Source organism: Leopardus geoffroyi, chromosome C3 (assembly GCF_018350155.1).
Source record: "Leopardus geoffroyi isolate Oge1 chromosome C3, O.geoffroyi_Oge1_pat1.0, whole genome shotgun sequence".
NCBI lineage: Eukaryota > Metazoa > Chordata > Mammalia > Carnivora > Felidae > Leopardus > Leopardus geoffroyi.
In genome coordinates, this window is record NC_059338.1 from 74,976,381 (window position 1) to 74,999,924 (window position 23,544).

The 23,544-nt window shown below is 51.6% G+C and overlaps 1 protein-coding gene across 3 annotated transcripts in view; it reads left to right on the forward strand.

The window, feature by feature from the left end:
* COL22A1 (collagen type XXII alpha 1 chain) overlaps nucleotides 1-23,544 on the forward strand; it is a 261,626-nt gene that overhangs the window by 81,973 nt on the left and 156,109 nt on the right. For all 3 annotated transcript variants that reach the window (XM_045453570.1, XM_045453572.1, XM_045453571.1), the window contains exons 12-15: nucleotides 3,600-3,638; nucleotides 19,792-19,845; nucleotides 20,849-20,893; nucleotides 22,107-22,160. In XM_045453570.1, coding sequence (XP_045309526.1) covers nucleotides 3,600-3,638; nucleotides 19,792-19,845; nucleotides 20,849-20,893; nucleotides 22,107-22,160 — 192 coding nt within the window. The remainder of the gene's footprint in view (nucleotides 1-3,599; nucleotides 3,639-19,791; nucleotides 19,846-20,848; nucleotides 20,894-22,106; nucleotides 22,161-23,544) is intronic.

Below are 23,544 nucleotides of genomic sequence, written 5' to 3' on the forward strand. Positions count from 1 at the left end.
CTGATGTGGGAGACCCGGGCTTCCCCCAAGTGTGCATGTTGCCACAAGGCACCGAGCCCCTAGTGGGAGCCAGACACCGAGCCACACGCTGCCCCGGAATGGAGTCCAAGCTCTTCTCCAGGGCACGGGAGACCCACAGAGGTGGCCCCAGCTGTGGCCCCAGCCCCATCCTGCACCTGCACCCCTCCCCCCACCGATTCTGTGCACCCAGATGGGCAGCTAGGAGTCTCCAAACTGGTCACTTCTCACTGGCCAGTGCACCTGCTCTTTCCTCCATGAGGAATGATTTTGCTATCTTTCCACTCCCGGTTTTCCTCTCACCTCCCCTTTCTGACTGGCCCCTCTTTCCTCATATCCACATGAACTGTGTAGGGTTCTCCAGGATATGCCTGTGGCCCCCGGAAAAGAAGCTGGGAACAGTGTCTGCCTGTGACTGGGCACTGGCCTCAGATGTACAAACAAAACCTACAACGTAGGCATCACAGGGGTAGTTAAAGAGCAAGGGGGAAATCATTCTCTTATTTAAAGTTTAGTTGTTTATTTTGGGAGAGAAAGAGAGAGCGCATGATCAGGGGAGGGGCAGAGAGATGGGGGGAGAGAGAGAATCCCAAGCAGGCTCCACGTGTCCATGCAGAGCCCGACGTGGGGCTTGAACTCACAACGCTGGGATCATGACCTGAGCTAAAATCAAAAGTTGGACGCTCAACCAACTGAGGCACCCACGTACCCCAGAGGGAAATCATTCTTAAAGAAGGAAAGGCAGGTGTTATGACAGCATCACATCAAATCCAGAATCTAAGTAAAGAGAAATTGCTAAAAAGAAGAACCAAATGGAAATTCTAGAGCTGGAATTGGAACTGAAATGAAAAGGGTAATCAGTAGAGCGTCTTGACAGTAGGTCTGAACTGGCTGCAGAAAGAGCTGACGTTCTTGCAAACAGATCAATCGTGATCATGTAATCTGAAGACTAGAGAGAACCAGGAAGGCGGAAAATGAGCAGAGCCTCGGAGTGGACCAGAATGCTCATAAGGGAGCAGAAAGCGTATTCAAAGAAATAATGGTGAAAAAAATTCCAATTATGGTGAAAAGCAGTATTGTACCTGTTTAAGAAGCTCTGTGAACTCGAATCAAGGTAAGCACAAAGAGATCTGTCTCAGAATGATTGTAGTAAAAATTCTAAAAGAGGAACTTTAAAAAAAAATGTTTATTGATTGATTGATTGATTGATTGATTGATTTAGAGAAACAGAGAGAGAGAGAGAGAGAATCCCAAGCAGGCTCAGCACTGTCAGCCTATAGCCTGACTTGGGGCTCGATCTCACAAACCATGAGATCATCACCTGAGCTGAAATGGAGAGTTGGTCGCTCAACTGACAGAGCCACCGGGGTGCCCTGAGAAACTTTTGAAAGCAGCAAGAGAAAGAAATGAGTCACTGTGTACAAAGAAGCCCCGTAAGAACATTGGCTGACTGACCTTCAGGAATCACAGAGGCCAGAATGCAGTGGGGGTGACCAGGGCAAAGTTGCTCATCACGGCCGTGTCCGACTGGGCATCTAACAAACAGGTGTGGTGACAATGGCACAAGGTCCGGGCAGGAGGGACTAGAGCTGTGTAGGGAGCCGTGTGTTTATAAACCCCACTGGAAATAGTATGAGTCTGAAGTAGATCATGATAAGGTAAGATGTGCCTGCTACACCCAAGAGCAACCTCTAAGAAATGAAACAAAAATATGCAGTGGAAGTGGTATTAAAGATATTAAGATGTTACTAAAAAATACTTTATGCCAAAAAAAAGTCATAAAGGAGGAAAAAAGAGACAACAACAAAACGATAGGAGACATGCTTGTTCCAGAAACATGCTTGTAATCCAAGGCACTTGTATATCAAAGCGAATTTCGAGAACCATTGGCTCCGTTGTGATCATGTGACACTTGGCATCACGTCCGACTCGTATTGCAAGACATCGCTCGTTTGTGAAGCAGACATTTATTAGAAATGTTTGCTCATCTTGTGGGACACTCGCAGAACAAGTTACAATCCAAGGTTTTACTGTGTGTCAGTAATCATGCAACATGTTCAGGCTGGACATAAAAACAAGATCAGCTCTGCCCTGTCTACAGCAGACACTTGAGATTCAAAGGTGCAAACAGCTTGAAAGTAAAACGATGGGAGATACATATTCTGAAAATAGAAAACTTACAAATTGGGAGTGACCGTGCTAATATCAGACTAAAAATAGACTTAAAATTTTTTTTTAATGTTTATTTATTTTTGAGACAGAGAGAGACAGAGCATTAACGGGGGAGGGTCAGAGAGAGAGGGAGACACAGAATCTGAAACAGGCTCCAGGCTCTGAGCAGTCAGCACAGAGCCCGACGCGGGGCTCGAACTCACATACCGCAAGATGGTGACCTGAGCCGAATTCGGACGCTTAACCGACTGAGCCACCCAGGCGTCCCTAAAAATAGACTTTAAAACCCGAAGCTCATGGAAATAAAGAGGGATATTTGATCATGAGAAAAGTGTCGGTCTTTCAAGCATAGATAACAGTTGTAAACACATGGGCACCTAACAAGAGTCCAAAATCCATGAAGCAACAAGTGACAGAATGGAAGGGAGGAGTAGGTAACTCAGCGGTGATGGTTAGAGACCTCAGCGCCTCCCTACTGATGCCAGTGACACCTACAGTCGCCAGGACGGTGGAGAAATTGGGACCCTCATAACATTGCTGGTCCAAAATGGCGCAGCTGCTTTGGAAAACACCCTGGCTGTCCTTAAACGGTTAAACAGAATTACCATGTGACTCAGCAGTCCCACTTGGAGATATATATTCAAAAGAAATGAAGACATATGCTCAAACAAACCCTGTGCACAAATGCTCACAGAAGCATTATTCATAATAACCAAAAAGTAAGAACAACCCAGATGTTCATCATGTGATGAATGGATAAATAAGATATGTGATACACTCACCCAGTGGCATGTTATTCAGCAGCAAATTGGAGTATTGCCACATGTTACGGCATGGATGGACCTTGAAACCGCTTTGCGAAGAAATCACCACTGGCTGTGAAGCCAGCTGTCACCCACGTGTCATGGGATTACATGCATATGAAGTGTCTAGAGGAGACCAGCCTACAGAGATGAAATCGATTCGTGTTTGCCCAGGACGGTGGGGGGGGGGGGGGGGGGAGGACACGAGGAGTGACCGCTAGTGGGTGTGGACTTCTTTTCAGCTGATGAAAACATCCTAGAACGTTGATCACAGTGGTTGTTGCCCAGCTCGGTAAATATGCTAAAAACTATTGACTGGTACACTTTATGTCGGTGAATTACACAGCAGGTGGATTATATCTCCGTAGAGCTCACAAGGAAAAAAAAATAATGGTACCATAATATTGAGTTGTTGGAAAAATCAAAAGGGGTAATACCCACGAGAATCAACACTCAGTAAGGGTTAGCATCTCTTCTGGAAGCTCCTGGGCAGGGCTGACGGGAAAGCATCTGACCCTTTGAGACCCTGGGGTGCTGATGCCATGTGTGACATCATGCCTGGAGATGCTCTCTAGTAAACCTTTGCTTCCTGCTTTCCTTTTCTAGGGCAGGGGGCCTTTTGTCCGTGGAGAGAAGGGTGAAAAGGTAAGCATGTCCCTTTTATCGCTCCTCTGGGGGCTGTGCAGCTGGCCAGGGAGCACAGTGTGGAGGGTCGCCTGGGTTTGGGAGAGGTGGTCCACTGTCATGCCGTCCGTAAGCATCCGAGGGGAGCGAGTAGCCTCGGCGTGTCCTCCCCTGACTTGGGCGGTTGGAGCACGTGCAGCGGCCAGCGCTTCCCGGCAGCAACGAGCATGAGTGAGCACGTTGGAGGGAAGCGTCCCTGTAGGACGTGGGTGGCTGACATGTGAAGGAGCAGAGGGTGCTTGCTGGCACCCGTAGGGAGCAGGACACGGAGCCACAGAAGTGCTTTGAAGAGCAGCACTAAGGAGGACGTTGAATAGAGCATGTTCAGGCCTCGTGTGCAGTTTGGGAAGGTCTGTGCACGGCTGGACACGCTGGGCAAGTTTGAGTCGCAGGTGCCAGATGGGTGTGAGGCGAAAGGACCAGAGGAGTCCTCAGGAGGCTTGCAGAAGTTTCAAGGGGAGATGGTGAGGAGCAGCGGGAGAGGCAGGCAGGGCGGTGGGGGGGACGGGAGGGAGGCGCGTGCGTGTTCTCCCCAGATACGGGTGTTGCACCTTCTCTCACTTCCTCATGACAAACAAAGCCCAACAGATCCTGGACATTGCGGTTCCTTCTGAAGAAAGCTTTTGTAAGTGGTTTGTCTATACGGAGAAATAAAAATCAGGGTGGCACTAATGCCATTCGTTGACTTGCACCAGCCATTAAAAATGTACCTGCGTGCCCCGCCCCCCCTCCCCCCCGCCCCGTCCAGGAGACAGCCACAGGACTTCTAGGCGTGCATTTGTGCTAATGTCTCACCAGAGTGCAGGACTCAGAATGCACTGCTGATGGACCCTGGATGGTTTTGTCCTCACACCCTCGCGTAGGGCTGGCCGTACGAGCAGGTGCCGCTCTGTCCCCTTACTGGGGAAACAGCTTTCATGTGGCCAGCCCGTTCTCTCCCTGCAGGTACCCTTTTACCAAGCACTTTCACCCCAGAGGTTTCCTCCACAGAGATAAATCACGGACGCACAGAAGTTCACACTCCGCGTTTTACTCTGTGTAAGTCGTGAGACTGGCACGAGCATGTGCCGTGTAGCAGGCAGAGGGTGAACTAAGTTACCGCACGGCTAAGTAATGCAGTGGTACTCGGGGATGCCAGACCACATCTAGACCAACGATTAATGACCTAGAAAATGAAAATAGTATTTTGTTAATTTTGAAAGCCATGGGAAAACATCTATCCAGTGTGACCCTAGCCCTGGGTGTGTGTGTGTGTGCATGTGTGTGCACACACAATCACTCCTACAGGAGAGCAGTCTGAGAGCCAGCGTGGTACACAGCACAGCATGACTTTGCCACCAGTTTCCCAGTCTGGGTGTCCTGACACTGAAGACGGAACTGGCGGCCACCATCCGTCCTTCCGGTGTGGTTTAAAAGCCCAGCACCTGGAGGCAAGATGCTCAAAGTCAGTAACCACTTTTGCGTATTGTTTGCCAGCTTGCCAGGCTCCCGTGGGCCCAGAGCACAGGGATTAGCAAGAGACCCGGATGTTCCTATCAGGACTGGGGTTGCCAGAGCCCTTGAAGTCCGGGTGCTGGGCCCGGGTGGTGCTTGGTGGGCGATACCAAAATGCGTCTCCTGGACCAGCACGTCCTCTGGCTGGAGAGGTGTCCCCAGGCAGGAAGTGATGGGCCTCTTTTCTCTTTTGAGCAGTAGGTGCTGCTGGGCCTTGTCTGTTCTGGTTTAGCTCAGAAGGAGCAGCGTTATTCTCCTGATGCCTGGAGCCACCTCCCTGGTGCCCCAGACCCCTGCCTGCAGCACCACATTCAGGACTCGAAGCTGCCAGCTCACAGTCCCAGCCGGGGAGCCCTTCTCACATACTTGGTGCTGGCAGGACAGATGGGCCGCTGGACAGACTCTACCAGTTCTGGCTCTGTCCTCAGTTGACATTCTCTTGCAGTTGGACATTTTTAGCAAAGTCTGAGTCTGGAATCTGCCACATATTAGCTGTGTGATTTGGGGTGAGTCACCTCCCTCTCTGGGCCTCTGCTTCATCATCTGTAAAAGCGAGGGGGTGGGACGAGATGATGCATAAAGGCTCTTGCAGGCGGCAGCTCTGAGACTTGGGAATCAGCCCAACCCAGCCCGATTCCCCAGGGCTGTCTTCTATAGCTTAGAGTCTCTGCTTCCCCCTCGAGGATGAGCCAGGGCGAGGGTGGGTCCCGGGGACTGATAGAGTCCACAGAGCAGAGAAGGTCACCGGTGACTAATGCATTTGGACAGGGCCCAACAAACTTCTGCACTTGAATATTGTCCCCATAGCAGGTGCCTCGAGTGAGGGGATTGGATGGACTAGAGCCCAGTGGGTCCAGGGATTGTATTTCTCTGATAGTGGCTGTGTGTCTTGTGTTTCTGGCATGTAATTAACTGTGAGGATGTGTGTTGGCCTCTAGGAGGGCCAGCGTGCCCCATACCTTAGGTCTCGTGATGAAGACAGTGCATTAGGGAGGGCACTACTTACGCCCATTTCACAGATGGGGAGAATAAAGCTTAGAGGTCAAGTGACGTGCCCAGGGTCACAAGTTAATGGGATGGTGGGAAACATAATCACTGGTTATTACTAAAGGGAAGGGCAGGCAGCTGGAGGGCTGATTAAAGCTCCCCTTCCCCAGCAGCTGAGAAAACTGGCTCTCAGAGAAGGTAGGTGACTGGCCCAAGGTCACGCGGCTCTTGGCCTCCTGACTCTCCTTGGCTCCCACATCAGATGCCCTAGACCATTGCATGGTGCCATATTCCTGGACTGCTTCTGCCTCTTGTCTTGGAAGCTGATCTCCTCTCTGGTTCCCATATTCACCAGAGAGTTCTTGGGACCAGTCTCCCCCAGTGTTTTAATATATGTGAAATCAGACTAAGGTCGGGGGGGCAGCCTTTTAGGGGATGCCCCCAAACTGCTGCCCACAGCCCAGGTGTTGTGGCCGTAAAGGGAGAGGAAAGGAGGATGAACCTCCGAAGCATCTGGGGCACAGCTGGCATCAGGCATGGGCTTTGCCACATGAGCGGATGGATGAATGGATTTGGGGCTCTGTCACCCAGGACTGAGGACCAGCTTCACCCAGTAGGGAGATCACAGACTGCGTGGAGGAGACCCAGCTTCAGAATCTGGCTCCACCTCGTGCTAACCCCATGTCCGTCCTTGGTCTACTCTGAGCCTCAGTTTCCTCTTCTGTGAAAGGGGGAAGGGGATGGTAATGGTTCCCACCACCGAAGGAGGAAATGTACATGAAGGGGTTGATGCAGTGCCTATCGAGCTGGTGATGCTCTGTTCCTGTTACTCCCATAATCTTCCGTTAATTTCCAGCTCATTTGGTGGCGGTGATGAGGGCATAGCCACTGCTCTGGGCTGGGCTGGACCAATTCGGGTGCAGTCAGAGAGAGCAGGGAGGGGTGATGACCTCAGTGCCCTGGGTTCTTCCCTGCAGAGAAGATTGACCAGCACAGTGAGACGCTGGCATGAGGGTTCCTTTGGGTGGGCACTGAGTCGGTCTGGGTGCCATGGAGGTGAAGTCTGCGGCATTAGCCAGACCGTGAGCCCCACCAGTGGAAAGATTTAGAAACAACAGAAACAAGACCAAAATGTGAGTTTCCAGTGAGCTTCTTCGTGGTGCATCCTGGGGGTCTTTCTGCTGTGGGGACCAGTGCTGCCTCTGGAGGAACCCAGAGCCCCTGGGTTGTGTCCCATTCCTGGGCCCACAGCGCCCTCTGGTGTCTGCACGCCAGAGCATCTGCTCCAATTTCCCTCTGCAGGTCTCCTGCCTAATGTGACACTGGGCACATCTCTTGCCGTTCTGGGGCTGTCGTCTTTTCTTTAGAAACCTGGCACCTGTGGGGGGAAGGAGGGAAGAGGAAGTCTTGGTTTTGTGCTCAGATCTGGGTTCAGGTGATGGAAGGAAAGCAGGTTTGGGGAGCTGGGCAGACATGGCTTGGATCCCAGCTCTGCAGAGTCTGGGTGATCTTCGGCTGGTGTGTCCCTGAGTCTCAGTGTCCCCTCTGTAAAGTGGGTGCAGTGGTGCCTTCCCTGTGTGGTGGTTGTGGGGATCATGGGAGGTTGCTCATACCTGTAAAAGCACCTGGCTTAGTCCCCGGCTCAGGTAAGCACACGTAAAAATCCGTTCTTGCCTTTCTTGTCCTTCTGCTGGAAACTGCCAAAACCCAGAGAAGAGTCATGTGTGTTTCTTCAGCGGAAAGCATTCAAGTACCTTGTGTGAGAGAGGGTGGTGGGTTCACAGAGCCCTAAAACCTGGGTTGGGGCCCCCACCAGGGGCTCGTTCACCGGTTCCGTGGAGGAAACACGTGCCTGAGCACAGCCATGTGGTCCAGAGTGTGATTCTCGCGGGTCCCTAGATAAGCCGGGTTGTGGCCTCCACCCGCCATGCTGTTGACAAACACTCAGGACCCTGTCTGAGCCTCAGGGGACCGAGGAGCAGAGGACGCAGAGCACCCCAAGGGTTTCCTAGGATAGTAGGTGTTGTATTGGGGCGGGGGGTGGTGGCGAGAAGATGCATCCCCCCAAAAATGTCTAGGAAGTTATCATGAGCACAATTCATATGAAAGGAAAGACAGAAACAGAAACAAAAATACCACAAGTTGACTCTGTCTTTTGTAAGTACTCGTGACAACTACAATGGCAACGAGAAATGGGAAACAAGCTAATGGAGTATCACGTTGCAGCAGCCAGATGGGCATAAGTGAGAATTAGGAACACCTTACGATAGGGAGCTATGCATGCAACATAATGCAAATGAAATAGAGGCCAGGAAGCCCTACGTGCTCACACATGAAAAGACGTGTGTGCGGTGCAAACAACCAGCACGTTGGGGCAGTGGGATTTGGGGGGTTCCATATGTCTTGTTAATTACTCTTCCTGGTGCTACAACATCTGTAAACATTTAACCAAAGACTAAGTCTTAACATAATGAAAATCCTTTTAAATATAGTACATTCACAATGTTTGTGCGTGAAATCCCCAAGCGGCGTGATTTTGGAGTGTGGACCCCTGGACGGCATGACAGCCGTGGGTCCAGATGGCAGGACAGGGCAGTGGCTGAGGACTGGGCTTTGGGAACCTGGAGCTGCCCCTCTCCTGCCGCATAACCTTGGGGAGGTCTCCACTGCTCTTAGTGCCTCAGTTTCCTCTCCTGTGCATAAGAGAGACTAGAAACAACCACGCTCTCCTAACGTTGACATGAGGGTTCATTAAATAAGGGGATCCAGGAAAGAACTTCACAGGCTCCTGCTAAATAACGACTTCGGCAAGCATTAGCAAGAGTCAAGTGCAAGCCATCCACGCTCCAATTCCCTGAGCAGGAGGATCCATTCAGACACATTATCTAAGTCAGATCCAACCATACAAACTCAGTACTTCTGCTTCGAAGCCTGGAGGCAGATGTTCTCTCCCTGGGCCCGCGGCTGTGAGGATGACAGCCTTGATGCTCCTCCAGCCATTTTTGCTGCAGTGAAATGAGCCAGTTGGAGCAGGGCGAGGTGACCCTCAGAGGTCCGCCCCGAAATGGATCCTTGTAAGTGATGCTGCTGAGCGACCATGCGGGCAGCATCTCTGGCTGCTCAGACACACCACACGCTGCATTTCCTGCCAGCGTTGTCTTTATGAACAGCAGCCGGCACTAATACTCCCAATTAGAGTGGGGTTGGGGTGTGGAAGGGGCCCCAGGCAGGGCCAGTCAGGACCAGGGTATGGAGGTGGGGCAGGGCTGGGTGCCTGGAGTGGCACACTGTAGGGACAGCATAGGGAGAGAGCTCCACAGCCCCTCATCAGTGCTGCTCACACCTTGCAGGTAACAAGGGCATTTGAGACCCGTAGGGGACGAAATTGGGGCAGAGTGTCCTATAGAGCCATGCTTGGGTCAGCAACTCAGTACTCAGCATTTGGTAGAAGGGAAGAAACTCAAAAACAACAACGACCAGAAAGTCCTTTCTTAAGCATTTCTGCAGAAATCCATATGGCGATAAATAAAAGTTCAGATGGATTTTGTGCTCAGATTTCACGGTGTGGTGCACCGGAAAAAATATACGAGCAAACAGAAGAAACTCGGCCGAGTTTTATTGGGCTGGCTGGCTCAGGTCACGCAAACATCAGTTCCTTGTCTTTTATGGCTTTTTTCCAATCTTCCCGGGATCACAAACCCGACAGGACAAACTCGGTAAAGGAGGAAACTGAGTCAAACCAGTAGCCGAGGTGTCGCCTTCTCGAAATTTTGACCGAATGTCCTGAAGGGAATGTCAGAGCCGCGAGCAACGAGCCGGAGTGTCCTGGGGTCCTCGTGTCCTAGGAGAGCCTTTGTGCGGTGGGTCATCACGAAGCTGAAGAAATAAGATGCTGAGTGGAAAACTCGGGAGAGTCCAAGGCCATCAGGATGCAACTAAGGAGGGTTGTTCGGAACCAGGTTCATACTGGTTGGCAGAGGCAACCTGGTTCCTGGGTCTGGAAGACTAGGTTTTGCGCGTGTTCCCCCAAGGACAAAGAGGCATCCTCCACGTTGCTGTGGACCCTGAAGTCTCCAGCCTCTCAGGAAAGGCAGCCAGCTGGAGAGAAATTGGGGACCCACCTGCCAAGAAGTCACTCCCAGCAGTGGGGCAGGGCACCTGGAAGTCCTCAGTTCCAACTGTCCTTCTCTGAGACATGCCATCTTGTCCGAAACTTGCAAGTGGCCATGAATTTACGTTTGATTATAAAATGCTGTTGTGACACTGGTCCCTGCTGAGCTGTGCTCAGCATCAAGCGTTAGCTGGCAGATAAAGTCCACGTGTTTGGAGTGCACTTCACACCTGCTGCTGTGACGGGGCCCCAAGACACCCTTCTCCCCCTGCATCTGTGTCTTGCCGATTCTGCGCTCATGTTCCCAGGGCTTCCTCTTGTTGTTTCTCCTCCCTGAGACTGCTTCCTCCTTGTGCATCCACCAGTGTGCTCTGCCTCTTGGAATACCAGAGATGCTTCTGACCCAGTGACCCTCGAGCCCTCATGCATGGGGCCAGGAGGCCCCCCAGGGCACCATCTCATCCATCCCTCTCTCTGCAATTCATGGCAAAGCCATTGAGTCTTGGAAAACACACACATTGATGTTTTCACTGTAAGATGCTGTAGGAAGAGGGCAAAGTAGTTTATCACACGCTCTGGCTTGCTCAGAATCCTAACAGCTACCCATTTAGGGGCACACAGGGCACCCTCGGACTGGGGAGGGACAGTGAAATGAGGGACATGAGCCTTAAGGTATGATTAATGCAACCGTTTGCACCTGAGAGCCCAGAGGATGATGAGGAGTGTCCAAAAAAAAAAGTCACTGGCCACTGCGCAGCTGATTGGGCAGAGCACGTAAGAGCTAGGAATGATCCCATTTAAGCCTGGTCTGAGCTCACTGAGGGCCTTTCCTGTGAAGCCTTCACGGCAGTGCCTGGGGATCTTATTGTGGGGAACAGTCAGACCAGCTGTCGCAATGGCACCAACGTGGCAGACACACTGTGTGCTGTCTCCAGGGTAAAGGACAGGTCCTCCCCTGAGCTACTTCTTCTCTTTGGTGGCTTTCAAGGCCAGGCTGTCTGAAATGGTGAGGTGACGTATCATGGAATCTTTGTAGAATGGCTTGCAGAATTGGTGGGGGGTGAAGAGAGGGCCTTGCCACATAGGGATTTTCTTCCTCTTGCCTCCTTTCCAGACCAGGGACCAGGAAAGGTTTCTAGAAACCACACAGTGCTACTTCTACATGTGTGGGGTTTCTGGTGTAAGTGAAATGTGGCACAGCAAGGAGCAGGGGGCACATTTTTATTTCCTGGATTCTTTCTGAGAGGATGTGGAGGCATTAGCAATAGGAGCCATGCACAGTCCAACGGCCAACGTGTGGGGATTTTATCTGGAATGGCATAGTGACTTCGTCTCAAAGAAAGTGCCGTGTTGTGGAAAGAATCCTAACCGCTTTTATTGAGCTCTTGGTGTGTGCCAGGCTGTTGAGTTTGAGTATCAGCCTCGTGCAGCCTCTTAGGGAGTCTGGGGCATGCCCAAAGTCACAGAGCGACCCGCTGTTATCCATGGCACTGGCCAGTGCCAGTTTCCCACCCTTCTCCGAAAGCAGTGCTGGTATCTGGGAATCCTTGACCCTCAACAACTGTGTCCCTTGTGGGAATTGGCTTATTTCATGTAATGACTGCATTGTGGAGCTTCTGAGCCATAAAATGTAAATTATACGTGCGTGTTTGTATGTGTGAAGCTCCTAAGATATATTTATGCCATTGCCTCTAGCTCTGGGTTCCTTTCTCTTTGCTCACGGCTGGCTTAATCAGCAGCCCCATCTCCTATTGTTAGCCTCTGCATTAATGTGCATTATTCATGGTTATCGAGTTGGATAACTGTGGTTGAAGGCCTTCTATTTTTATAATAATTAAAGGGTTTAGGGGAAAATAAGTTTAGCTGCTTCTCTGCCCTCACGTAGCCTTGTGGGTTGGGGGCAAAAGACTGAGAGAAAAATGGTGCCACAGCCCCTGTCCGTGGTGCTGAAGGACACGCGGGGGAAGTTTGAGTTCACGGGATCTCACAGCCCCAGGCAGAGCTGGAATAGGAAAGTCTGCACCTTTCCCCAGCTCTGTCTGACACTCAGGCACTTGCCAAGTCTAATGGGCCAGTCACAGGACCAAGGGCTTAGTATAGGAGGTGGGGAGCACTTGTGAGGAGGACAAATGCTGGGCTGCAGGACCGTTGGATGGGGCAGGAGACAGGGGAGGCTAAAGACGTTGACCCTGGACACAGCCTGGCGGCTTCAGACCCTGCTTGGCCACTTGGCAGCTGTGTAACATTGCACAGTTCCTCAACCCCTTAGCCCTTACTTCCTTCCTGTATAAATTGGTGACTGGTACTACCTGTCTTAGAGAGTTGCTCATAAGGACAAAATGACCCAATGAAAATAAAGACTTATATTTGTAAAAAAAAGTGCTCATAAATATTAAGTATAATTACCATTACACCAGCATAGTGTTACATTTTTTTATACGCCAGATGACGTCTTCAGCATCCCGGCCATCGGTGAGGTCTTATCCCCAGGGGTGGCTGGCAGTTGTGAAATGTCTGGGCTCCCGCTGTCTCCTGAGGATGGCCTCACTGTAAGTCTGTCGGCCTCCCAAAGCCTGGAGAGTGTTATTGGAAATTTGTGTTCCAGATGGGGTGTGTTGTGGTATAGGGTGTCCTTTCCTTTCCTCCGTTCATATAGAATAATTTGTAGAGCCTCTAAGAATCTAACAGCACCTGGTATCTGTGAGTACTGTGGTCTGCCAGGACCCGTGGACATGCTACTTAGCTTGGAGGTAAATACTGCTACCCTCATTTTACAAGTGTATTCACCGTGTGACCAGGAACCATGTGAGTTTCTCTCTCCGTGTGGTCGAGCCAGGAGCTGTGCTCGTGTTTTCTGACCCCACAGCTGGCATTTATCAGTGCTGAGCAGTGTTTCTCAGACTTGCCAGCATCTGAATCACCAGGAGTGTTTATTAAACCAGTGTGCTGGGCCCCACACCCAGAGCGTCTGGTTCCGTGGACTGGGAGCCGGGCAGAGAATCTGTCTTTCTAGCAAGGCCCAGGCGGTGCTGATGCTGCTGGCCCAGGAGCCGCTCGTTGAGGGCCACTGCCCAGGGGACTCCTCAGACCCCACCTACAGGACCTATGGTCTCTTACCAGGTGAACCAAGAGTAATACTAATATGCTTGTCTAGCAATGAAGCGATCTCTTTGTCAACATTTGGAAAAAAGTCTGATAGTCAGTTAACCAAAAGAACAGGAGAAGTATCTTCTCTTTTGTCTGTATTTTTCTCAGTGAGTAACCACATAATTCCTGGATCTCTGGTTTGACAGTGGGTGTGAGCGGATGACTCCTGCCCCTTGTTACCCTCCTGGGGGCTCCCAGTGAGACCACAGAGGCAGTGTGTGGGGGCGGTGGGTGGGCAGAGAGGTCCACCGAGACATGGCTTCAAGGTCCTGAGACTGAGCTGGGGAAAGCCCCTCTTCCCTGAGCCCTGATTATCTCCTGTAACGGGTTTCACGTACATCATCTATTGTCATCCTCTTAATCTGAGTGACTTCCTTTTTTACAGGTGAAGAATGGGAGTTTGGATAGTTTACCCAAAATAACAATTTCTGATGCTTGTCTGAGTTTCCCTACATTTGAAGCCTTTCCCCATTGTCTCCAGGCATCTAACTCACCACCTTGGGCCAGAGGTAACAGTCCTTCTCGTGTTACCTTTTGCACAGGTGAAGGAGCTGTGACCCGGGAGGGGAAGTTGCTCATTCCACTCAGCTAACGGACGGCAGAGGCTCCTTGCCAGTTCATACCCCTCTCCTGTGGTCTAGTCCTGTTGCTTTCCCTTCTATCTTGGTCTTTATTTCTTTCTCTCTTTTCTTTCCTTCCTTCTTTCCTTCCCTTCATTTCCCTCCTTTTGTTATACTTTACCATGGATCCTTAGCTACACATATCCCCTTTAAAACATTCCCTGCACCTGACTTGACCAATTCCTGGAGCATCTCTGTTCTTCCCCTTTTTTGACCCTCCCCAGAGGTTTAAGAATGTGTTTCTCATTCTCAAGAGAGTGCAAACAACTGTCATTTTAATTACGTCCACACCCCTTTTTCCATCTGAGAGCAGTGTGGGTCTCTATCCTACAAATGATGAAGTGGGGCTCAGAGACAGTGAGTGGGTTTCATGACGGGATCGGGCAGGCGGCCCAGGGCTGTAACTTGCCTTTTGCAAAGACGCTGCCGTCAGCTGATGGGGAGTCCACCTGGGGGATTTTGGAAGGTGTGTTATAGGGCATGGTGGTGTTCTGGGAGGCCAAGCTTAGGGGACACAAAAACATGCAATAGTTGAGGCAGGTTGACAATTTTCATAAGAGCAGAAACCCATCTGATAAATGCCTGGATCTCATGAGGATTTACAAGTGGAAATTTCTCAGAATCTGTTTTGCAGTGCTGGCATGGTTATCCTTATCTTTTAATAAGATTGAAAAGTGATGCTATCCTCTTGGACAAAGAAAACATTCACCTCTAAAGAGGCATCCAGACAGTTTCTTAGATGACAAAACAAGGGTGGCCCTCCCATCATGGAGAAGTGGCTGGTTTCATGATACCAATCGCCTAAAACCAATTTGCCAAGCTGCCCATGTCCTTGGGATGCACAAATCCTGTACCTAGATTTGTGATCCCTATTTATACACGAAGACTGAGTATCAGAGCATTTCACGAACTAGACCATGACCATCTGTACTAAGTGATGGAGGGTTTGAAACCACAGTTTGCTGGCTCTGGTTTTCTACACCTGCTGTCCTCTGCGCCCCTGAGGTTTTCTTACCCACAAGCCTAACTTTAAAGTAGAAGGGCCTCCCTACTGTCTCCCTTACAAGCCCACAGAGCTTAGGAAGGGATTGAAGCACACAGCACTGGTGGGGTCCTGTGCCAAGCAGGCAGTGTTGACAGGGAGATGCTGATGCCCTGACACCCCTACTCATGGAGCTCCTGTCTAGTGGGTGAGACAGATTTACCCAGAGACATCTACTGGGCATCTATTGGAAAGCACCACCAGGGCTGGAATGTGACAACTGGGCAGAGGGAAAGTTCCAGAACTCTGTGGAGTTCTCTCTGGCATTGTCTCTGGTCTCCTTCCTGGCTCCTTTTATTAGATGGTCCTGGGAGCTCCAATGCCATACTACCCTCCTCCCCTTTATTCCTGAGGCAGGAGCCAACCCAGACACCCCTTCCCCTGCCTTCAGCTGCAGAAGCCAGAAGACAGAATGGCCTTTCAAGGACCCACCATCTTAACTGGGTAACCAGCACCCGGGGTGAGCTCTGCAACGGCTCCCACAATAGGCCTGATTCTGGAGGGAAGCGCCATTGAGGGCAGGTCCTCAAAGGAAGTCCTTACTCTTCTCTGACATTCCCCCTTTTGGGAAATCTTGCATTTAGCCCTAGAGTTGTAGAAAAGCAGAGTTAAGTGGGCAGGGGTCCCTGCCATCTGCAAATGCACATGCCATGCACTCAGATTGGTGCAGGATGGGACAGGGGATAAAACATGGGTCTTGGAGATGAGGCAGCTGGGGAGCTAAGCCTGCCGCCCTACGCCTGACCACCAGACCACCGGCTTCATGCGGAGCGCCGGCCTCTGGTCAGCCAGTTGAAGGAGCTCTGATGCTTTCCCAGGGAGTAAGGGTTGGCTGAGGCCATGGGGGAGGAACTAGATCCCTGGAGAAGGGGAGCGAGGCTGGGCGCCCAGGCACTGCTGCCTCAGCCCTCCACCCCGGCCATGCCAGCCGCTAGGCAGGCTCAGGCAAGCGTGGGCCCTCTGTGCCCATGTGTTCCATGTAAAGTGAGGAGAAAGACACTTGTGAACATGCCCTGAACCAGTGTGTGCAAACGCTGCTCAGGGGCAGAATCTGGAGCCCAAAGATGGGCTTCCATGTACAGATGCTGTAACTTCGGACAAACGATAGAATCCCCGTGCTTCCATTTCATAAACTGTGAAATCAAGATTGTAGTCGCGTCTCTTTTGTAGAAGCGTCCCGGGAGGAGTCAGAGGCATTGCTGAAAGGGAAGTGCTCCGTGCTCAGCATGTGGTGAATCCTCAGCATGGCCTGTCTGCCAGTAGCAGCCTCTTCAACATCGCTTATTGTTATGTTATGTTGGTATTAACATCTCTGTGATGTTCCCGGTGGTTCTGCCACTCTCAGTGCTAACGGAAGGGTGCTAACGGGTGTTCGGTCCGCGCTTGGGATCTCAGAAACCACTTCCGCCTGTCCCGGGTGCCTCCTTCACGTCTGGACCATTGAGTTCCAAAATAGGGACTCATCCGCGAGGTAGGGCCTCATCCCCATTGTGCGGACGTGTAAATGGTGGCTGAGAAATCGCCTGTCATGGCAGCCTCTGCTCGTAAGGCAGCTGCGGGCAGTTCGACCCCAGAAAGTGTGCCCGCCGACTCAAACTTGTTCCGAGGGAGCAGCGGCCACAGAAAACCCTGGGTCCCTAATACTGAATGACCTTTCATCATGTGAAGCATCCGTAGACTGCTCACCTGCCCCCTGTATCTGGCCAAGGACAGCCACGTGCACCTGAAGACCAATGGGGAAGTCTCCTCCCTCCCCAAACCACACCTAAGTACGATGCTGGCCAACTGGAGACCGTCTCAACGTTCCTCCTCCTACTCTGTGAACAATTCTCCTTTCTAGCCCTTCGGAAGCCTTGCCAGTGGCGGCCTGGATTCTTTAACGCAAGTGTGTGAAGGCCTTGGTTCTGCCCGTGATGAGGCGCAGCGAAGTGTATGTGCATCTCCCCGTGTGCCCTGAGCCACCCCAGCCCCCCACATGCCCTGTGGCCAGATCGAGTGGGCAAGGACACTGGAGAACCACCATCAGCAAGCATAGTCAAGGCTTCAAGGAAGCCTGCTGTAAAGGAACCTGTTTAACTGAGTTTAACTCTGTATTTCTGTATTTCACAAACCCATTTGGCCGAAGAACCCCCTACCTTCCCACACCCCCCCCCTCACAATTTAATTACAAATCAAACTGGTGTCATCCAGAACAACTTTGGAAATGTTACAGGGAGCACCGTGGAGACATTCAACACTTACAAAAACTTTGCGGTGGCTGTGATTGTTCCCATTTTACAGAAAGTGAAACTGAGACCACCAGGTACTAAGCTGTTTTCCCCAAGTGTCCCTCCTTCCTCTAAGCGAGGGTGGCGGGAGCTGGCATTCAGCCTACTACGTCCTTGATGCTCCATCCCCCGGGCTGCCTTGCCTGGAGACATCCCTCCTCTGGAAGCTTCCACCCATGCCAACAAATCCCTTCAGTCTCCAGGACGGGACCCTCCTGGCCTGAGCGTAAGAACCAAGCACTTACTAGCAGATGAGTGTGTTGTGTGGGCACAGGTGCCCTGTCTCCACCATTAACTTGCTCTGCGAGGACGGGAGAACACACCTTGTGTGATGTGGCACACATATGGCACACGGTTGACGGCGTCATTTCCCTGCTGCAAGTGTGCCTGGGGCGGTGTGGTTCCATGTAACCCTCAGCGATCGTGGGCAGGAGCTGCGATGACTGTGTACCGCCCGCAGCCCAGTGATGCTCCCACAGCTGAGTGTGCACTTTCTTCCCCAGCCCTCGCTCACCTTGCGGTGGTCCTGCTGCTGGCCTCCTCGTCCACCAGATGACAGGCCAGTGGCACATGGCCCTCCAGAGTGGCTGGTGTGAGGTCACACAGCTAGAAAGGTGCAGAGCTGGGACACAGACTCACGTCTGTCTGACTCCAGGGCCCCAGTTGTCTGTCTGTGTGTCTCTGTTTTCAGTGTCACACTGGCTCAGAAGGGATGTTGAGTCCGTGGAAGGCACTTCATAGAAATTTTAGAAATTTGGTATGTGTGTGCATGTTTGCAGACACACATTTGCACACACACAATTTATAGGTGAACCTGGAAATGCACAATGTCTGACGCACCTTTGAGAAGCAGGACCTGCCTCGCGGGGTCATTGGCAGTCTGCGTAAGACCGTAGAGGTAGAGAACACAGTGCGGCACGGTGTTTGCTAAATATTTCTAATAGGTTCATCAGTTCGCATGTTTGTTGAATGTCCAATAACCTCATTTCACAAATGGGAGAGTCTGGAAAGCGGCATTGACTTACTCAGTGTCCCACAGAAAATTGACGGAGGGAGGGAGCCGGGCTGGAGATCTTAGCAGAATCCTTTGACTTGAATCAAATGGTGTCCGAGCTGGATGGGAGCTCAGAGATCCCGGAATCGCGGTTTTTAAATGCCCCCCACCGTGCACTCCCCAGGATGGGTGTGGGAGTTGAGCAGCCTGGCCCTTGTCCCCCCTTCTTCCCCACAGCTGCCTCATGAGTGTGCCTGTCATGGGCTTCTGCATGTGATCCATTAGAATGGAGTGTGACCCAGCAATTGCACTGCTAGGTACTTACGCAGAGGTTACAAAAATGCTGATTTGAAGGGGCACGTGCACCCCAATGTCTAGAGCAGCACTATCAACAATATCCAAATTATGGAAAAAGCCCAAATATTCATCAACTGACGAATATATAAAGTAGATGTGGTATATATGCCACATATACACTCCACATACACACTCCACACATACACTCCATATACACACTCCATGTATACACTCCATATACACACTCCATATATGCACTCCACATATACACTCCATATACACACTCCATATATACAATGAAGTACTACTCATCAATCAGAAAGAATGAAATCTTGCCATTTACAACAATGTGGATGGAACTAGAGGGTATTATGCTACACAAAATAAGTCAGAGAAAGGCAAGTATCATATGATTTCACTCATGTGGAGTTTAAGAAACCCAACAGATGAACATAGGTAAAGGGAAGAGAAATAAGATAAAAACAGAGAGGGAGACAAACCATAAGAGACTCTTAAATACAGAGAACAAACTGAGGGTTGCTGCAGAGAGGTGGGTGGGGGTTGGGCTAAAGGGGGGATGGGTGTTAAGGAGAGCACTTGTTGGGATGAACACTGGGTGTTAAGAGATGAATTACTGGGTTCTACTTCTGAAACCATTATCACACTATATGTTAACTAACTAGAACTTAAATTTTAAAAAAAGAATGGAGTGTGCCCCAGCTTAAGAAATCCTTCTAGATACCTGTTCTAGCCCGGTGGTGCTCAGCCAAGGGCGATTTTGCCCCTCGGGGACCTTTGGCAGTAACTGGAGACATTTGATTTTCAGCACTGGGGAGTGCTGCTGGTGTGTAGGGGTGATGCTGGGCATCCTGCAATGCCCGGGGCAGCCCCCTGACAAAGGAGCATCCGGCCGGATATTGATCGGGTCCAGGTTGAGGACACTGTGCTTTGGGTGGGTGACTCTGAGCCTGGAGCGAGGAGGGGCCACACTATGATCGGGGAGGGGCGTGGGGCTGTCAGGTGCGTACGGACCCCTGGGGGTCTTGTTAAAGCATGGACCCCATCTGATGCGATAGGTCTCCGGTGAAGCCCGAGAATCTGCATTTCCTGTGCTCTTTATCCTGCACTGACCGCTGCTCTCTTTCTCTGTCCCAGGGTTCCCTGGGCCTGCCCGGTCCCCCTGGGAGAGACGGCAGCAAAGGCATGCGGGTACGTCTGTTCCCACCCCTCCCCACAGTCAGCCGCCGGCTCGGACCCCATGTCCTTGAGGGCGGTGGCCTCTGCCAGGGCCAAGCCTGAGCTGGGCTCATTCATACCGGGATCTCCCCGGGTCCCTGTGGGTCAGCCTAATCACTTCAATGACACCGGGCACCTCCTGTGTGTCCTTGGAAGCCATTTTTAGCTGACAAGCTACTCTGCACGGAGGTCTTGTCTTTGTGCCCAGACCTGCAACCAGGTCCAGGTCCAAAGTGGGGGATTCGCTCACATTTCCAGTTCGAGGAGCAGCTGAGAATACACCCCGTCCCCTGCAAATGCCCCAACCCCCCAGCCTCCCTCTTGTCAGCTCCCAGACTCCCCCTCCGCATCCCCTGCCTCTGAGTTGACACAACCCCCAGAAACCCAGATGAAAAGTGATCTCTACTCAGGCGGGCCAGTCTGCTCCGGGGAAAACGGATCGTCCTCACCAGGAACCCAAAGAGAGACGGGTTCTGTATTCCACCTCCTCGTGCTCCGTTTGTGATTTCCAGCACGTGTGAGCAGGTCTCGGAGTGGGAGCCTTGACTGTGAGCCCCTCCTCTGTCAGTGGCCTTTAGCACTCCGGGACAGGAGGTCTGGGGTGGAGACCGGGAGAGAAAGAGGGGTCCCATGCTCTGCAGGACCCCTCCGACTCCCCTCCTGGTGGCCAGTCTCCTCCATGCAGAAGGGGATTCCTTGTCATTATGCTTTCTCCACCATTGTGTCTGCATGTAGTTCCCTTAACCTCCAGCAGCAGGAGCAAGGGGGTTGGGATGTGCCGCGTGGGGTAAAGACCAACTCCCTTGTTCATGGTGAGTCTCCCAGGGCAGCCTGGGTCTCCTTGCATGGACGGCCACCTTGTGTCTGTGATGGGGTTTGAATTCCAGACACGGATGCCCCTGAGGCTTTGGGCTTCCCTGGCCTGCCTGGGCCTGTGTCCCGGTGGGTTGTAACTGACCCTGTTTTGTGTGTGCAGGGGGAGCCGGGAGAGCCGGGGCTTCCTGGAGAGGTGGGAATGCGGGTAAGTGTCACTCTCGGCTCTGTTCCTCTGATGTTTCCAGCGGATAATTTTTTTTTTTGAGACAGAGAGAGAGAGGGTGCAAGGGAGCGAGGGACAGAGAGGGAGGGATGTAGAGGGAGAGAGAATCCCACAAGGGGCAGAGAAAGAGAGGGTGAGAGAGAGAGAAGCGGGGTTTGTGCTCACCTGACGCGGGGCTCGAACTCAAGAACCACCAGATCATGACCTGAGCCAAAGTCAGATGCTTAACTTCCTGAGCCACCCAGGGCCCCTCCAGTTGATAAATCTTGATGCAAAACCAATTGTTTTCGGTACAGAATAGATCCACAAAGGCTTCCTGTATAACAGCACGCACGCTTGCGTGTGTATATCCTCACATCTATGATTTTTCCTAAATTCTTACAAAAAGTGAAGCATACCACTGTCTCCCGTTTATCTTTTTTCATTTAACAACAGATTAGAGATCTCTTTCCACACCTGTTCTCTCAGTCAGTGCACCTCATTCCATGACGTGGGTGCATCATAATTTACATAACCTTTTCCCTATGATGACCCTACGTGTTGTTTCTAATTTCACTGGTCTTTCACCAAAATCAATATGGTAATAAATGCATGTGTGTGTATGTGGGTGTGTGTGTGTGTGCATGCTTCTCCTTACATACTGTATTTTATTTCAATAGGATAGATCACAAAAGTTGGCAAGCCTTTGCCTAAAGAAATGCACATTTTAATTTTAATAGATTTTTTAATAGGTATTTCCAAATTCGTTGCCTAAAATCCATAGCAGTTCGAGGTCCAGGCCGCAGAGGAGCCTCAGGGCTCTGCGGACTTCTGTTTCGGCTTTGTCAGGACTCGCCCGGGCTCTGCAGGCCCCACGGCAGAGTGTGAATGACGAGCAACAGGAATCAGGCAGGTCGCTCCGAAGCTGGGCACAGATCCGGGCCAGACGGTGGGGAGGCCGTGGGACACAGGGCAAGTGGAAATGGAAATGGTTCATTATAGCTCGGAGGCCACACTCCAGCTGTTCCTCGGAGTTGAGCAGACAAGGGAGTGAGTCCTGGCAGAATCCTGCTCCACCAGGCAAGGGGGGGCGGCACGAACTCTAAGCGGAAGGGGGCAGCGTGCGGTAGGTGAGGAGCAGGGGTCTCTGGGTCTTGCCTCTGTTCCTGCCTCTCCTTCCCCTTCCCACACCTTTCTTGGGAACCCTCTTCTGCAGGGATTCCAAGGACCACCTGGACCCCCCGGGCCTCCTGGACACGTTGGAGCTCCTGTAAGTAAAGGCTTGTCTCTGGAAGGGTTTCTGTTTTCTTCTCCAGGGATTGGGACCCAGACCCCTGGCGAATCCCCCTCCAGAGTCTGTACACAGAGGACCAGCTGCCTTGGCACGTGTCAATGGCAGTGAGGTGCTGGTGTCTCTTCTTACCAGAAATGCCGAAACATTATGGCCCTTAGGAACCTCCTGGAGGTTGTTTAAATGCACGCTTCTAGGACACCATTCCCAGACAGTGACACGGCAGCTTTGGGGGAAGCCCGGGAATCTGCATTTTTACTCAGCAACCCAGGTGTTTCTGACACCCGAGCTAAAAACCCGAGCTTTTGTTCCCCAGCGGGTCCAGTCCGCCACTCCAGAAGGGGTGTGGAGTCTGTCAGTTCCCTGCCCCTAGAACAATGCTAGACCCACAATGAATGTTCAGTAGCCACGTGCCCCTTGAAGCAAGCGATGAGCAGATAGACGTGATGGATAAGGAGCAAAGTGGCTTCGTGGATGTCTCATCATATTTTTGGTTCTCAGTAAGAGATTTGAGACTCTCTCCAAATAAAAGAAGCAACGTTAAAGGACATTTTCAAGCATGGCAGCCTGCATTGCCTTGGGAGACTTTTAACACCTCTGATCTCTGTGTGACGGGCCAAGGCATTGGGATGGAATTAAAATGGCACAGATGTCCAGCTGCCCCCAGAGGCCTGGGCGGGCCATGGAGCCTCTGCCCTCTGGGATAGCGGCCTGTGGTTCTGGCCCTGTGCCTCTTCTCCAGGGACAAAGGTGTAGGTGTTATTCCTAGAATAGGTAATAGGGCCTGGGCAACCTTTAGCATCTTCTCCGCAGAATGTCCAAGGATCCTTTCTCCAGGAAATGAGAGGAGAGAGTGGGGACCAGAGGGGGTTCCCATAGTAATGCATCCACACCTCTCCAGTGGGGCTGTGCACTGAGCTGTGGGCCTGGCCCTCGAGCCTTCCCAGGAGAAGCTTTCATCAGCTGGTGCTGGTGGCCCTGGCATCTCCCTCCGGACCCGGCACATGGGAGAAGAGCAGACGCTCTGTATCATTCTCAGCTCCTGCTTTTTTAGTGTGGGCAGTAGCCTGCCGGCAGAACTTCTACAAGATTCTGGCGCTAACCAAGTGATTGATGCAGTCACTCACTGACTCATGTATTCATTCAGCAGGTGCTTACGAATATCAAGTGGCAGACATGTTCTAGACTGTGTGGGGGTGCAGTATTGAAGGAAAGAAGGCACCGCCCTCTGGGGGCTCACATTCTCCTTGGGGGAGTCAGAGGAGGTGTCACATGGGGCTTAGTGCTGGGAGAAGAGGAAAGCCTGGTAAAGGGGATAGAGGGTACCGTGGGCTGAGCAAGGGGTAGCGGTTGCGTTTAGATC